We start from the raw sequence: 14,982 nt of genomic DNA, 5'->3' as shown, positions 1-14,982 counted from the left end.
AAGAGGGAGGGAGGGAAGAAGGAAGGAAGGAAGGAAGGAAGGAAGGAAGGAAGGAAGGAAGGAAGGAAGGAAGGAAGGGCAAAAGAAAGAGAAAATAAGAAAGTTAGTTTGGCATTGTAGGTCTTGTGTAAGCTGAGCAGGCTCTTGCTTGTCAGAACACAGTCCAGGCATCCAGTCATTTAAGGAGATTTCTGAATGCTGTGAGAACACTCCAAGAAACAAGACCTCAGTGCATTGCGGCCTCAGTGAAATCATGCTCCTCCCAGCGTTGTTCCATAGGAGTGAAATTACTTCTGATTACATTACTTGCTGCTGTTATTCAAAGAAACTGTTTTGCTTCTAGGGAAAACATGTCCCCCCTCCCCCACCTCTCTCTCTCTCTCTCTTAGTTTTTCCAAGATTGGGTTTCCTTGTAGCCCTAGCTGTCCTCATGCAACCTTTCATAAACCTGGGACCATACACAGTCTGAGGCTTTGAATAAAAATGCCTATTGCATGAGAGGTTGGCATTGGCAGTTGGTGGTTGTGAATGCCTTTAAAGTAATGCCTATTTTAGTCTGCCTCAATTATCCATTGTCCCAGACCCCACCACCTCTAGAGTGGTCACAAGGTTCCACCACTGACCACACTCCCATCCCTTCCTAGGTGTATCTCCATCCGAGAGAGACACAACTCTACGACTTGATTTCTTTAAATATTACATTGCACTTATATTTATTGCCATAATCGTGTTATGGAACCAGAAGATTAAACTGTGTTCTGAGTCTCCTGCCCCATACCTGCCCTCACCCAGTGTGTTACACCAGTTATGCCTGCCCCCCCTCTTTTACACACACACACCAAGCTTGTCCTCCTGAGTGGGGATTGTGATGTAGGTGGCATATCAAGGCTCCCAATATATCAAATGGGGAGTGCTGGGAATCAGAGGGCCAGACTACAGGGAGTGTGGGGTGGTCAGCTGGCACCATCGCTGAGGCCCCAGGCTGGTCTCCCACTGAGTGTTGAATCCTGTTCATCCCCTGGGCGCTGGGGAAGGTGGTGTCTGTGGCTTCTGCTTGTAGAGGTGAAGGATGGAGACTGAACAGCTGAGCTGCGTCCTCAGCGACCCTGAGCCTGAAGCCGCTGCATCTGTAGGATCTGGCTCAGAATGCACTGTGCATCCTCATCCATCTGTCCCTGGTGAGGTGGGAGATGACAGAGGCAGGGTCACACCCTGGTGCTGCTGCTGGGGGCAAATCTCTCCCTTCAAACTCAAGGGAGTCAAGTCCCCCAAGAAACAGATCAGTGCACGGGGGCGTTCCCGGGAGCCATGAGGCTGGCTCTGAACAGGAGGAGAAACTGAGGCCCAGGCAGTGGTAGAGGATCAATAAAGCTGGGCCGGAGTCAGGAGGCAGAGGACTCACCTGAATGGCATACAGGAGATGGGTGCGGTATAAAGCCACCACAGCGCCATGCTCCCGGGCCTCCTCCTGTGGACACACGGGAGAGGGAGGGATCAGAGGTACAAAGTCATCTTTGTGTACATTGTGAATTTGAGGTCAGCCTGGGCTACATGAGACCCTTCCACAAAAAAGAGGTGGAGAAGGAGGAAAGGAAAAAAAGAGGAGGGAAGGAGAGAAGGGGATTTGGAATGGAAAGGGAAGGGAAGCCCATCTAGAGGAAGACACACCCACACTGCCTGCACCCGAGTCAAAACCCCGTGTCCAGTGGCTGCTGGTGGCTGCCTCGGAAAGTGTCTGAGGTCCCCTGCCCAGCCTGTACCCTGCCAGCCATCCCCACCTCTACCCCGATTGCTCTGTCTGTGGCTCCCATCACCCTTGCCCCATGACACAGAGCCAGTACCTGTATCTGCTGCTGCAGGACTGTCACCTGGCTGCGCAGGATCTCCTCCTCCTTGGAGCTGGCTGGGGTGGACTGTTGCACCTTCAGAGCCTCCTTCAGGGTAAAGACTTCTTTGGACAGATCTGTGATCTGGCAAGGGGAGGGGACCCTGTGAGCATGCTGAGCCAGGCAGGGACCAGGGACCTCTGCACCTTTCCTGGGCAGCTTGGCACAGGGTCACTGATTTGAGCCAGGAGCTGAGCTGACTCAGCCTCTGACCACACTCCTGCTTGCCAGAACACAGTCCAGGAATCCCCTCATTTGAGGAGAATTCCGAATGCTGTGAGAACACTCCAAAAAACTCTGTATTTATACAGCCCAGGGCTTAAAATGTTCATATTTTTAAATATCTGGAGAAAAAGAAATCCAAAGAAAGATCTATTTTGTGACCACTGAAGGGATTCCAAATCACATACGACACTTACTAATAAACTTTTATTGTTACACGGCCATGTCTGCTCACAGCAAACAGGAACCAGACATTATGGTGCCTCCAGGTCAATAAATACAGTTTTTTGTTTTGGTTTGGTTCTTCATAGAAAAACACCCTGCTTCCCCTTATCTTAAGGCCTGTGTTGGCACACCTTGGAAAAAAAATAGAGCCTGGGGCTGCCTGGCCATACCCAGTAGCCCATAAACCCAACTTGGGATTTTTAATCTCATTTTATGGGATGCCCAACGTTGACCTGTGACTTCCACGCATGCACATGCACACAAAGGGCATACACAAAAAGATACAATTGGTGGCCAATGATACAGCTCAGGGGTAAAGACACTTGCTGCCAAGCCTGTCTCTCTACCTGAATTTAATCCCTGGGACCCACATGCTTGCACAATATGGATTCAGGCAAATTGTCCTCTGACCACACATGCATGCCCCAAGTCCAACATAAATACGTATCATTTTAAACATTTTTTAAATGTATAAATGGGTTCAAATCCCAGCTTATGACCCATTTCATGGCCATGTGACCTTGTCTGAGTGGTATCACCTCTCTGTGCATGTTACTTCAAATGGGGATAATTAGAGAACACAGTACAGGCTGGATATCTGTTACCATGGTTACCATGACGCATCAATACCAAGAGTGAATCTAGCTGAGACTTTCTTCCTTCTCTGGGACTCAGTTTCGCATGTGAGAAATGGGCCAAATTCTCAAGCCCTTGCTGGCTGGGAGGTTCTTTAGTTTTGTGTAATCTCGGACTAGTGGGCACCAACAGTGAGCAAAGAGGAAACCCACCTTCTTGTCCTTCTCCTTGGCTTTGTCCAGGGCCTCCTGGGCACGGCTCTGGGCCTGGCGCGCCCTCTCGGCCTCTGTACGAAGCCCCCGGAGCTGCTGCTCGGCCGTGGCCAGCTGGGCCTCGGCTGCGTGCCTCTCGCTCTTCATAAACAATGCCTCACGCTGCACCTGTGGCCCAAGCCCATGCGTGACTCTCGGGACATTTAGACCCCAAAGTGGCTTGGATCCTTCGGCTCTTCCCACCCTTCCATGCTGAGCTGATACCGTTCCACCTCAAGGAAGGTTCTGACTCCCACCCGACTCTGGTAACATCCTGGTCCTGCCAAGAACCACTGGCTACGAGCTGTTTGTCCCTGGACAGGTAGTTAGGCCTCTTTGTACCCTGGTGTCCTCATTTGTGGTGCAAGCCTGTGACCCAGATACTCGAGAACCTGAGGCAGGAGGATTAGGAGTTCCAAAGCTACACTGTGACTTCAAGGCCAAAGCAAGAACTGAGAGAAACTGTCATACATGTGTGTGTGTGTGTGTGTGTGTGTGCGCGCGCACACACACACACACACACACACACACACAATCCCTTCTAAGGAAGTTTGTTCACTTTTTTTGTTTTGTTTTGTTGAGACGGGGCCTCAATGTGCTGCTGTGGGCACACAATATAGTTGGCAAAAACAAGATTTTCAACTCAGATGGGACTCAGTGGGTAGAGAGCTGGCCCAGCATGCACCTCTGTGTAAACAGGTCCTACTGATGCCAACCTATCATCCCTCTAATTGGGGGGTAGACGCTAAAGGATCAGGCTTTCAAGGTCAGCCTCAACCACACAAGTCTCTGCTATAGAAACAAGACACACATACACACACACACACACACACACACACACACACACACCCCGGGCTCAGGAATGGCTCAGGGTAAAGGTGCTTGCAGCCAAGCCTAACAGCCTTGGTTGATGCTCAGGAGCCACATGGGGAAGAGAGGACTGGGTCCCACAGGCTTCCATCTGACTTTCCCACCATGCCACCTGTGTGCACCACATAGAAAACAATAAATTAAATCTAAATAGAAATACTACGGGCTGGAGAAATAGCAAAGAGGGTTAGATCACTGCTCTTGCAGACCAGGGTTCAGCTCCCAACACCCACGCGGGGGCTCATGTCTGTAACTCCAACACCCAGGACATCGGACGCCCTCTTGTGGCCTCGGGAGTACTGCGTATAAGTGCATAGACATTCACGCCGACGCCCAGGCCCACGCGGAAATCCTCGGAAAGGCCAGCCTGGCGCAGGCGCTCACCTGGAAGACCTCGGCGCTAGTCTTCTCGTGCCTGCGCGCCAGGTCCGCCAGCTGTGCCTGCAGCCGGGTCACGTGGTCGCGCAGGGCGCCCAGCGCGTGCTCGTGCTCGTCCGCTGGAACCGAGGCCCCGCGCATGCGCTCCAGCTCCTCGCGGGCGGCGTCCACTGTAGAGCTGAGCTCGGCGACCCGAGCCTCGGAGGCGGCGAGCGCCTGGCGCAACTCGGCGGCCTCTGTGCGTGCGCGCTCGCCGGTGGCCGTGGCCGTGGCCAGCAATTCCCGAAGCGCCTCTAGCTCGCGGCTCCGCCCCCGCGCCGCCTCCTCCGCCTCTGCCTCCGCCTCTGCAAAACGGCCCCGAGCAGCCTCTAGCTCGGCCGCAGCCTCCCGCTCCCTCCTGCGTAGCGCCTCCTCCAGACCGCGGATCCGGATCTCCAGCTCGGCCTGCAGTGCCGCCGCCGCCGTCCCCGGGTGCAGGATCGCAGCGCAAGGGTCCCCCGTGCCGCTGGTCTCGGCTTCCGTAGTCTCTGTCACAGTGTCCTGTGCCCCTGTGGGCTCCATAGCTGTGTCCTGCGCTCCTGTGGTCTCCTGGGAGGTGTCCTTGACTCCTATGGCTTCTATCGCTGTGGTCTGCACTCCTGTGACCTTCACTCCTATGACCTCCGCCACTGTGGCCTGCACTCCAGTGGTCTTCACTGCCTTAGCCTCTAATCCTGTGGCCTGAATTCCTGTATCCCGCACTCCGGTGGCCTCCATGTTTCTAATCACTGTTCCTGTGAGCCCTGCCTGGGCCAACACATCCACCCCATCAGCTTTCAATCCAGGGTTCTCTTTTCCTCCTGTATCTTTGGCAGCCACTGGCTTACTTTCGGCATTGTCGTCTAGAGCTTTCACATTTAGGGCCTCAGCCATAGTAGCACTAGTGTCCATTGCCTCGGCTGCCACTCTGTCTTTCCCCGTGGCCTCTGAACCTGCAGCCTCGGGTTCTATGGGTGCTGCTTCTGAAACCCCTGCTCCAGTGTTCTGGACGCCCTTGGAGCCTCCTGCTTGGAGTTCCATTCCATTTGCTGTGGTTTCTGTATATGTGGTGCCATTGAGGTCTGGGATGCTGGGTCCATTCTGGAGAGTGATTCCCTTATCCTTGATTTCCTGGTATGCTGTCTCTTCTCCTCCATGAGCCCTGGGTGGCTCCCCCTCCTCCCACTGCTGCTGCTGCTCCTGCTGCTGCTGCTGCTGCTGCTGCTGCTGCTGCGCATGCATGGCCTCCGTGTATTGCCTTCGAAGCTGCTCAAGCTCTGCCCGTAAGGATTCATACAAGACCAGGGGGACGACCTCGGGCTGACTTTCTTCTGCCATCTGCGCCTCATCCTTTTCAAACTCCTCAAGGATCTGGGGGGAGGGGGAAGGCAGGCTGGCTAAGAGGTGGGCTCACCATGTTCCCTGCCCACCCCAAGGTCTGCAGAGATGTCCACTGCCTCAGTTTTCCCACCTGGACCTTTTCCAGCAGCTCCTGGTTCTGCCTGGTGAGCTGAGCCACCTGCTCCTGTAGGGAAGCAACTATGTCCTCTGCTGATGGACTCTGGTTCTTTGACATCAGTGCTTCGGCTCCTGACAAGGTTGAGAACAGCACAGAGTCAGGCTGGGGACACACCGCCATGAGGGACAGTCAGGAGCTGCTCAGTGGGGAGCTGCATTGCCTCAGGCAGGTGGGGATCACAGTGCCTGTGCTCTTCTGGCATCATGTGCCTCCTCCATAGGAGGCCATGGTCATGGCTCTGTGTCCACATGTCCATCTCCCCCCCCCCCAGAATCCCGGGTAGGCAGCAGGGAGGGTGTGGCAGAGCAGGTGCAGATCTCACCTGGGAAGTCAGGCATCTCACCCTCCTCATCCTGCAGGGTAGCTACATCATAGCTTGTGTTTTCTCTCTCATTCTAGGAGTCCAGCACAAAGTAGACCTTCAGACCCATCCCCTTACTGACAAGAGACTTTAGGTCCTCCCAAACTGACAATGTCTATATAGCCACACAACAGCGGGGGTGGGGGTGACTCCCAACTGGCTGTGTCTGTGTCCACTGAGCACCCAAATGACCCTTCCACCTTCTAGTGAGATACATGTATGGACCAGGGCCTTCGCACATGCTAGGCAAGCACTCACCACTGAGGGACATTCTGGCCAGAATCAAGGCTCTGGACTTGACTCCCAGCACATCCCCAAGTACATGCTCATCTCTGTGTATGTCTGTGCCATGATGTGCTTGGAGGGATATTTTATCACTTACTCTGTGTGTACCTGCAGGAGTGCACACATGCCACAGTACAAGTGGCAGTCAGAAGAATTGGTTCCCTCCTTCCATCATGTAGGGAGTGGAATCAGGTCAGTAGGGTTGGCAGCAACCTCTTTAGTGACTGGTCTATATCACCAACTCTAGTTGCATACTCAGCAGTGTGTGGGTGTCTGTGTGAGGGCTGTGGCCTGTGTGTGACTGGTATATTTATATGTTTGGGGCACGTGTGGTGTGTCAGAGGGGCTGCAATCTTTGCATGTGTGTGTATGTTTGCAGAAGTCTTGATAAGTGTGTGATTTTACGGCAGTCGTGTGGCCGGGACATTATGGATGCCCCATGGTACATGGGTGAAGTTCTGGCACGTCAAAGTTGGCCACACTCTACCACACTCCTCACTCATGCCGGGACCCCACCCTTTGCCCCTCCCAACACTGGCAGGACACACTTTGATGAAGGCCCCAGTCCACATTCACTCCCTGCCTTTCCCTACATCTCTAAGGCCATCCCAAGCTCCACCCCACCCAGCCTATTGCCCTGCCCCTAAGGCAACACCCTAACCCCTCCAGACCCTCCTGCAGCTCTGCACTCCCAAGCCCCGCCCACCTCCAGCAGGGACAGGCGGCTCTGCAGGCTCTCCACCTCCCGGCCCAGGCTCTCCTTCTCCTCCTGCTTCTCCGCCAGCATCTGTTGCAGCTCCTGCACCTACAGAGACCGAGGTCAGCACTTGAAGACTTCAGGACACTGGACCCTCCCAATAACTGGCTGTGTCCTCCCCACCTACCTGTCTCTCCAGGCTGTGCACTGAGCTGGCCTCCGCCTCCAGGGGCTGCAGGTAGAAGTGGTTGGGACTGGACAGCCATGTATCACCTAGTGTCTGGTAGCCATGTCTTTTCTGCATGTACTGTGAGCACCTACTGTGTGCCACTCTGACTGATCCTTCACACTGTCAGACCGCATTCTGTTCTTTCACTCAAGGCGCTTTGGTACATTGCCTGCTGTGTAGCAGATCCTGTTCTGGGCCATTCATTCATGCATGCATTCACTCATTCACACATTCCTCACCATGGGCCACTCCTCATCCAGTATTCATCCACTCTGAGCTCAGCACTTTCACCTGAGCCTGCCCTCATGGGCGAGCCTGTCCTCATAAGCATGCCTTTGAGTGGTAGAGTGCTCTGGTGAAATGAAAGAAGCTGAAAAGGAGGGTACAATTTTAAATGTGGTCGCAGGGGAGATGTTGGAGAAAGGGAGCCTTGGTGACAGCTGGAAGGGCAGCAGTTCTGTACAGCAAACACCATGGGCAAAGGCCCTGGGACTGAGCAGAGCCTGGATTGTTGAAAGGCCAGTGAGGGGGCTGCATGTCAGGAGCAAAGGGACAGTGGGGAAGAGAGGGGGAAGGACGGACAGGAAGGTAGGTGGAATGATATCCCAGGGAATTGCTCCCAGACTGCAGGGCCTGCAGCCTCCTAACCTCCTTCCTCCTCCGTTCCTTGTGCTGTTCCAGGCCCCTGATCTTCTGCAGGAGCCGGCCTCTCTCTTGTCGCAGGCGCACGATCTCCTCATAAGCATCCCGATCGTCCTGTCCCCTCCCCACCAGGGGACACCACTTTAGGTAAAGTCTCTAGAGCTAGCAGAATCCCACCTTGCCACAGGCTCCCCCCAACTCTTACAGGAACTGGTGTGCTGGCTGGAGGCTGGGGTGCCTTCCTCTTCTTGGGGGCTCCTCGTTTCTCATGGCTGGACACTGAGTTCTGGTGTGGGCAGAGGGGGTGTAGCACATGGGGTACAGGGCCAGGATCCACACAGGGGATACAATGTGACCATACCCTGCTGTCAGCAGCCTCAGCTCCCCTGCCTCCTCCATACTGTGAAGGACCCTGTGTTTTCCCACTTACTCTAGATCATATGGCTCGCTGTTCATACTTTATACTTTCCCTGGCTCTGTCGGCTTCTATGTCATTTCCTATTCTCTATGAAGCCTGAGACACAGCAGACCCAGGGCAGGAATGTGGAAAGTGGTCAGGCCTGCTCTTGCTTTGCCTGAAGCAGCCCTTAGCAATGCCAGTCCTCAGCCACCTGTCCCAGATTCACTGCCCCTAGTGTGTAGGACTGCTGGTGTTCATGTCACTGCCACTGAGCAGGGGCAGATCCTGGATAGGGGCCATGACAGAACCCTGTACATAGAAGTCTGTCTCTTCCTGTAGGTCAGGGGACGTTCACGTCACGTCTTCCGGATTCCTACCTGAGATGAGGCCTCTCCGGAGTCCTCCTCTAGAGAGGCTGGGGAGAGAGGGGAAACAGGCACACAGTTATGTGTTCTCAGCTCTAGAAAGGCCACTGGCCAACCTGAGGTATTCCAAGGGTTCTCAAAGCTTCCGAAGCATTAATTCTTCTTTTGTTCATTCTGTGAGTCTCCCTCTGTACCCCAGGCTAACCGCAAACTAAGATCTAACTGCTCTTGTCTCCTAGTCGGGCACCACAAAGTCCAGCCTCTGAATAGGAACAGTAAGGTAGAGAGATCTATGGATAGAGTCCCGGGTGGGGAGGACCTTTCATCTCTCAGAGACTCGGGGCACTGGAGTTCCAGGTTGGAGTGAGTGGGTGCGTGGGTTGCCACCTCTTAAGAAAGGCGGAGTCTCCATACTAAGGATGACCCAGGAAATCACAGTGGACCCTCACACCAGTGGGGATTCTTTAAACTGCCCTGAGTTAAGAAGCATGAAAATGTTCATGACAGCACATTGGGGTACCTCAAAACTATCAGTAACATATAAGGAGATGGCCAGAAACTGCCTAGGAGAGCAAGGGTAGGGGCTTGCATACCACTGGGAGGTGAAGCGCGCTGTGCAGACTCGTGTAGAAGCTGCAAGACGAGTTTGTCTCCAGTCAGGGCTCCGTAGTGAGTGGCATCCTGGCCCAGTGCGTCAGTGATGCCCAACTGGGCCCCACCCTGCAGGAGTACTTCAACGGTCTCGGGGCTGCCCCCTTCACATGCCAGCATCAAGGCTGTTCTGTGGGGTAGAGGAGCTGCTGAGGGGACAGAGGCTTGTCCCCAACACCATACACCTGTCTGTGTACCCAGGCCAGGAAGAGTAGGGAGGAAGTGGCAACTGGGTCGCCAGCTTAAAGAGGTCAAGATATTTGCCCCCAATCCTGCAGCATATGATGGAAAGGCCTGGAGGGGACATGCTCACCTGCCTTGCAGGTCCTGGTCATTTGTGGCAGCCCCCTGCTGTAGGAGGAGGCGGCACAGATCTGTGTGACACATCTGAGCCGCTATGATGAGGGGTGTGGCACCCGACTGGTAGGGAGGATGAAATGGCATGAGACTCACCCATGCTTTGCAGACGATGCCTGGGGTGTTGCCCATGGTGGGCATCCACCATAAGGATAACACTGTACCCCCACCCACCCAGTGAGATCCCAGCTCACCCGATCCCGGGGGTTCATGTGTGCCTTAAAGGAACAGAGCAGCTTTGAGCAGGACAGACAACCACCAGCCGCTGGGACAGACAAGAAAAAGAAGCGTGGGTGGGAGAGACAGCTGCCTGCCAAGATCACTATAGTTTAATTGCTGAGACAGGGTCTTGGTCTGTAGCATAGGCCGGCCTAAAACTCACTACACAGTACAGCAGTTGACACTGGTCATCCCAGCAGCTGGGAGGCCCGGGCTGGAAGATGGCTGCAAGTTAGGGGCCAGCCTGGGCTACAGATTGAGACCTCAACTAAAACCTCAGGGCTGGAACGATGGCTCAATAGAGCACTGGCTCCTCCCACAGAGGACTCGGGTTCAATTCCCAGCACCTACATGGCAGCTCATGTATGTAAAAATTCCAGGGATCTGACACCCCCTTTTGGCCTCTGATGGCACCAGGCTCTTATATGGAACACAGCCATGCATGCAACCAAACCATACTCACACACATTTTAAAAATATTTTTTCACAAAAATTTAAAATCAAATAAAAACAACTTTAAAAAAAAAAAAATGGGTCTCAAAGATGGCTCAGTTGGTAAAAGTGCTTTTGGCCAAATGACCTGAGTTCAACGTCCAGGAGCCAGCTGGTGGAGAGACAACCAACTCCCAAAAGTCACCTTCTGACTGTCACACAAGCACCATGACAAGGATGTCCCCAACCTCACAATAAATGAATAAATGCAATTTAATGTTTAAGATATCTCCTATTGGCATCGACACCACCTGGTGGTGCCTCTGACTGGGGAATTAGTGGCTAATTACCCCTAAAGTAAATCCAAGTGTGCAGTCCCTGGGAACAGGTGGTTCTAACTTGGGCCCTGTGCTCAGGGGCTCCAGTAAGTCCTTGATTGCTCTGAGGATGGAGTCTGGGTTTGAGGGGTGTGCTGGAGGACCTAGCTGCAATCAAGGTACCCAGGAGACCCTGGAAGGAATTAGGGTTCTAGGTACCCCACTTTGTACATATACCCAGAGACTAGGCTTTGGGGTCCAAGAAATAGGGTTCCCCCACTAGTACATGTGCCTAACTTCTTTGTGCAATGGGCAAAAGGGCCTGGTTCTGTTGGGGACTGCATTCAGGTCAAAAGAAGGAAAGCAGATGGGGATGTGGCCCACATCTGTCACCCAGAGTTGGAGGCAGTAGGACCCTGACTTCAAGGTTAGCCTAGGCTACAGAGAGAGACTCTATATCAACATACTGAGAGGGCTGGGAAGACTGAGGACCTGCACCTTATTCCCGAAACCCACATAAGTCAGGTATGGGAGTGCATGTCTGTGACCCCAGCACCAGGGAGGCAGAGGCAGGAGGATCCAAGGTTCACTGGTCAGCCAACCTAGCTTAAATTGTGAAGACCAGGTTCAGAGAGAGACCCTGTCTCAGAGGATGTGGAGGGTGCCTGACGAAGACACCTTAAGGTTGTCTTTTGACTTCCACAGGCCAAACACAGGGACACATGGACACACATTCTTTAAAAACTAAGGGCGTGGTCAGGGTGGAGTCCCTGTCTAGAATCCCAGTGAGGGGCTGGGGGCGTGGTCAGGGAGGAACCCCACCTAGAATTCCCTAGTGAGGGCTGTGGATGTAGCTCATTGGCAGAGGGCCTTCCTTGAATTCGGGAGAATAGAGCTGCACCTACCTGCATGGTGAAGGGCTGTCCACCCACTGCTGTCCTCAATGTCCACCACGCAGGAAGCCTGGGAAGGAGTGACAGGTGATGTCATCTCTATTTCCCGAGTGACTGATTTTTCCTGCCCTCCCCTGCTCCCTGCTTTCTCAGGGTCTTTCCTGTAACTCTCTATGGCCTTAGTTTCTGTGCGTGCATGCTCACACACGGCACGGCACACTGCTGAGTGGAGGGTAATCTGTACACTGCTGAGAATGGAGGATATCCTGTGTGTGTGTGGGGGGGGGGGACTGCTCTTTCCTTTCATGTGCATCCCAGGGAACAAAGATCAGGCTTAAGGCAAATGTTTTTACCTGCTGAGACCCACAGATTCATTACTTTTGAAGATTTATTTTAAATTTTTGTGTGTGTGTGTGTGTGTGTGTGTGTGAGAGAGAGAGAGAGAGAGAGTAATGTCTGAGGAAACCAAAAGAGGGTGTCAGTCAGATCTCCTGGAGCTGGAGTTACAGATGGTTGTGAGCCTCCATGGGGGTGACAGGAATTGAATCCCAGTCCCCTGCAGGAGCAGCCAGTGCTGTAATCACCGAGCCATCTCTCCTGCCCCTCAGGCTCTCTTGCTCCCCTCTTCCATCTTCTTTCCCTGAGAACCCATGTTCCAGATAACGCTACTTTGATGACTGTAACAAAGGGGCAAGGCAGGGCTGGGGACCAGGAGCAGCTGGGGTTTGGAGAAATAGCTGGAATTCAGTATGGAGAGGGAGTGGACATCAGGACCTCCAAGAGTTGCTTCAGACACTCTGGGTGCCCGTACTTGGCTGCCAGGTGAAGGGCATTGTAACCTGAGGGGAGAAGAGAAGAGGAGTGTCCTCCAGGTATTCTCAGCTGCCTCCCAAGCCTGAATGTCCAAACTCAGCTACTTCCTAAAACTGTGCCATTCCCAGCGGCCTTTTTATTGCTATATTCATTTGCTGTCTTTGTTTTAGAAACAATGTCCCAAGTAGCCCAGACTGGCCTAGAACTCACAGGATCTCTCTGCCTCTGGCGCTGTGATCAAAGGGGTCTTTTACTTTTATTTTTTAACAGGTTCTCATATAGCCCAGGTTGGTCTGCAGTTCCTATGTAGCTGAGGATCGCCTTGAACTCCCGATCCTCGTGCCTCCACACAAGTGCTGGGATGACAGGTGTGTGCCAGCAGTTCAGGGGACAGACCTTAGGACTTCCCTCATGTTTGGTGAATGTCCAACCTACTGAGCTACAGCCCCACTGAGGACAGCGAGCTCCCACAGTTGGACCTGTGCTCTGCACAGCTGATGCAGCCCTGCCATCCACCCAGGGGCACGTCCGGAAGTACCTGCTCCATCCGTGCTCATGACGTCGGCACCTTGAGCCAGCATCACTTCCAGACACCCCGCCGCACCCCTCATGGCTGCTAAGTGGAACCTAGAGGCATGAGTCAGGGGTCAACCCCAGAAGAATGTCCAAAGCCACCCCAACCCCAGGGCTTGGACACTCACGCAGACTTGCCCTCGGGGTCCAGTTTTGTAGGCACCAGCCCCTTGTGGGCGATCAACGAGGCCACCCTGGCCACATCGTTGTTCTCCACTGCCTGGAGCAGTCGCTGGTCACTTTTGCCCCAGTCTTGGCCCTGCAGTGGCACACCCAGAGGTGCGAGGGACTGAGTGGGTCGATGTCCCCTCCCCACCAAAGAACAGGGGCAGTTGCTCCGGGCTCTCCCCACCCACCCCTGAGCACTTGCCTGGCGCCTGCCTCTGGCTGCGGGTTTCGGGATAGGGCACCGGCCACAGGGTGGGCAGGAGCTGAGGTCGGTGGGGTTGAGCCGGAGCTGTGGGATAGGTGGTCCTGGGCTGGGGGCCTCAGACAGTGTCTCTGAAACCTGCACCCCCCAGCGTGTGATCCAGGCCCACCACCACCAGGCCAGCTTCCAGATATCAATCTTCCTCAAACCACCTCTGTGTGCCTTAATCCAAAGCCAGTTTGAAAGACAGGGTACAACCCTTTTTGTTTTGTTTTGTTTTTTGTTTTTTGTTTTTTGTTTTTTGTTTTTTGTTTTTCAAGACAGGGTTTCTCTGTGTAGCCCTGGCTGTCTGGAACTCATTTTGTAGACCAGGCTGGCCTCAAACTCAGAAATCCCCCTGCCTCTGCCTCCCAAGTGCTGGGATTAAAGGCGTGTGCCACCACGCCTGGCTTTTTTTTTTTTTTTCCTTTTCTTTTTTTTATAACATGTCTCTTATGTAGACAGGGTAGCCTTGAAAATCACAGAAATCTCCCGAAGTGCGAGGATTTCAATGACCCGGCTTTGTTTTTGTTTTTTGAGTCAAGGCCTCAAGTAGCCTATGCTGCCTGTCAAACTCCCTGTGAGTCAGGATGACCTTGAATTCCTGAATTTCCTGCCTCCCAGTGCTTAAGGCTGGGTGACAGGTGTGGAACATCACACCTGGTTTATGTAGTGCTGGGCATGGAAGCCAGCGCTTGGTGGTGCCAAGCTCCTCATTCACAATTATTTTACTATCTTAGTTCTTTGAGACTGAGTGTAACTAAAAGTAAAGATCCCCTGCCTTAGCCTCCGAACGCTGGGATGACTGGCCTTTTCCAAACTATCCTCCAGCGCCCACGACCTCGCCCCCGCCCTTCACAGCTGCTCAGCCAAGACCATCGCCCCCAGGTAGCATCAAGGCCTGGCCAGCGGAATTGCAGCCGCGAATGTTGTTAAACTCACTGCCCAGGAACATGGACAGTTCCGGAGTCACTGTCCACAGTGTCCTCCAAGACCTGCATCCCGCAACGGTCTGCTGACCTCACGCCTGCACAGACGCCCTCAACACCGCCCTCCACTTCCCGCCCAGGCTCTGCAAGCGCCCCGCCCTCTGCCGAGCTTCTTTCTAGGAAAGAGGGGAAGGCGCAGAGGGACCCAAACGCCTACCGCGAAGGAGGCAGCAGCGCACAGGCAGAGCTGCTTCATGGCGAACCGCAGGAGGGCGGGGCCAGGTCAGACCACGCCTACCTCCTCAGACACCGGGCTCTACCCTCCTCCTCTGGCACACCTCTTCTCCTAACTCAGCACCCTTCCTCACCAGGCTCAGGCACAGAGCCCGCCCAGCTTCCCCCTATATTTCAGGCCCCTCCCACCTCTTCCACCAAAGATCAGGCCCGGCTCACATCCTTTCTACG

At 53.9% G+C, this 14,982-nt stretch overlaps 1 protein-coding gene across 4 annotated transcripts; it reads right to left on the bottom strand.

Moving 5' to 3' along the window:
- Positions 1-501: 501 nt before the first annotated feature.
- Ankrd24 (ankyrin repeat domain 24) lies at positions 502-14,780 on the bottom strand. Of its 4 annotated transcripts, XM_029542581.1 has the most exons (21): positions 14,735-14,780; positions 13,550-13,636; positions 13,308-13,438; positions 13,145-13,233; positions 12,568-12,632; positions 11,806-11,863; positions 10,127-10,197; positions 9,889-9,995; positions 9,518-9,705; positions 8,937-8,974; positions 8,365-8,445; positions 8,166-8,273; positions 7,476-7,520; positions 7,298-7,396; positions 6,268-6,340; positions 5,898-6,016; positions 4,415-5,797; positions 3,122-3,289; positions 1,842-1,970; positions 1,403-1,468; positions 502-1,175 (listed from the first exon to the last, which is right to left on the bottom strand). In XM_029542581.1, exons 1-21 carry the CDS (start codon positions 14,771-14,773, stop codon positions 1,098-1,100), a joined length of 3,222 nt encoding a protein of 1,073 aa, XP_029398441.1. In that variant the 5' UTR covers positions 14,774-14,780; the 3' UTR covers positions 502-1,097. The 4 variants fall into 4 exon arrangements, with proteins under 4 accessions (XP_029398441.1, XP_029398442.1, XP_029398444.1 ...); XM_029542582.1 differs by lacking the exon at positions 3,122-3,289; XM_029542584.1 differs by lacking the exons at positions 13,550-13,636; positions 14,735-14,780 and having other exon boundaries at positions 13,145-13,219; positions 13,308-13,385.
- Between the last annotated feature and the right edge of the window lie 202 nt (positions 14,781-14,982).

Source organism: Mus pahari, chromosome 9, assembly GCF_900095145.1.
Source record: "Mus pahari chromosome 9, PAHARI_EIJ_v1.1, whole genome shotgun sequence".
Lineage (NCBI taxonomy): Eukaryota > Metazoa > Chordata > Mammalia > Rodentia > Muridae > Mus > Mus pahari.
Note: the sequence above shows the minus strand (reverse complement) of the source record. Positions and strands in the feature narration are given on the sequence as shown.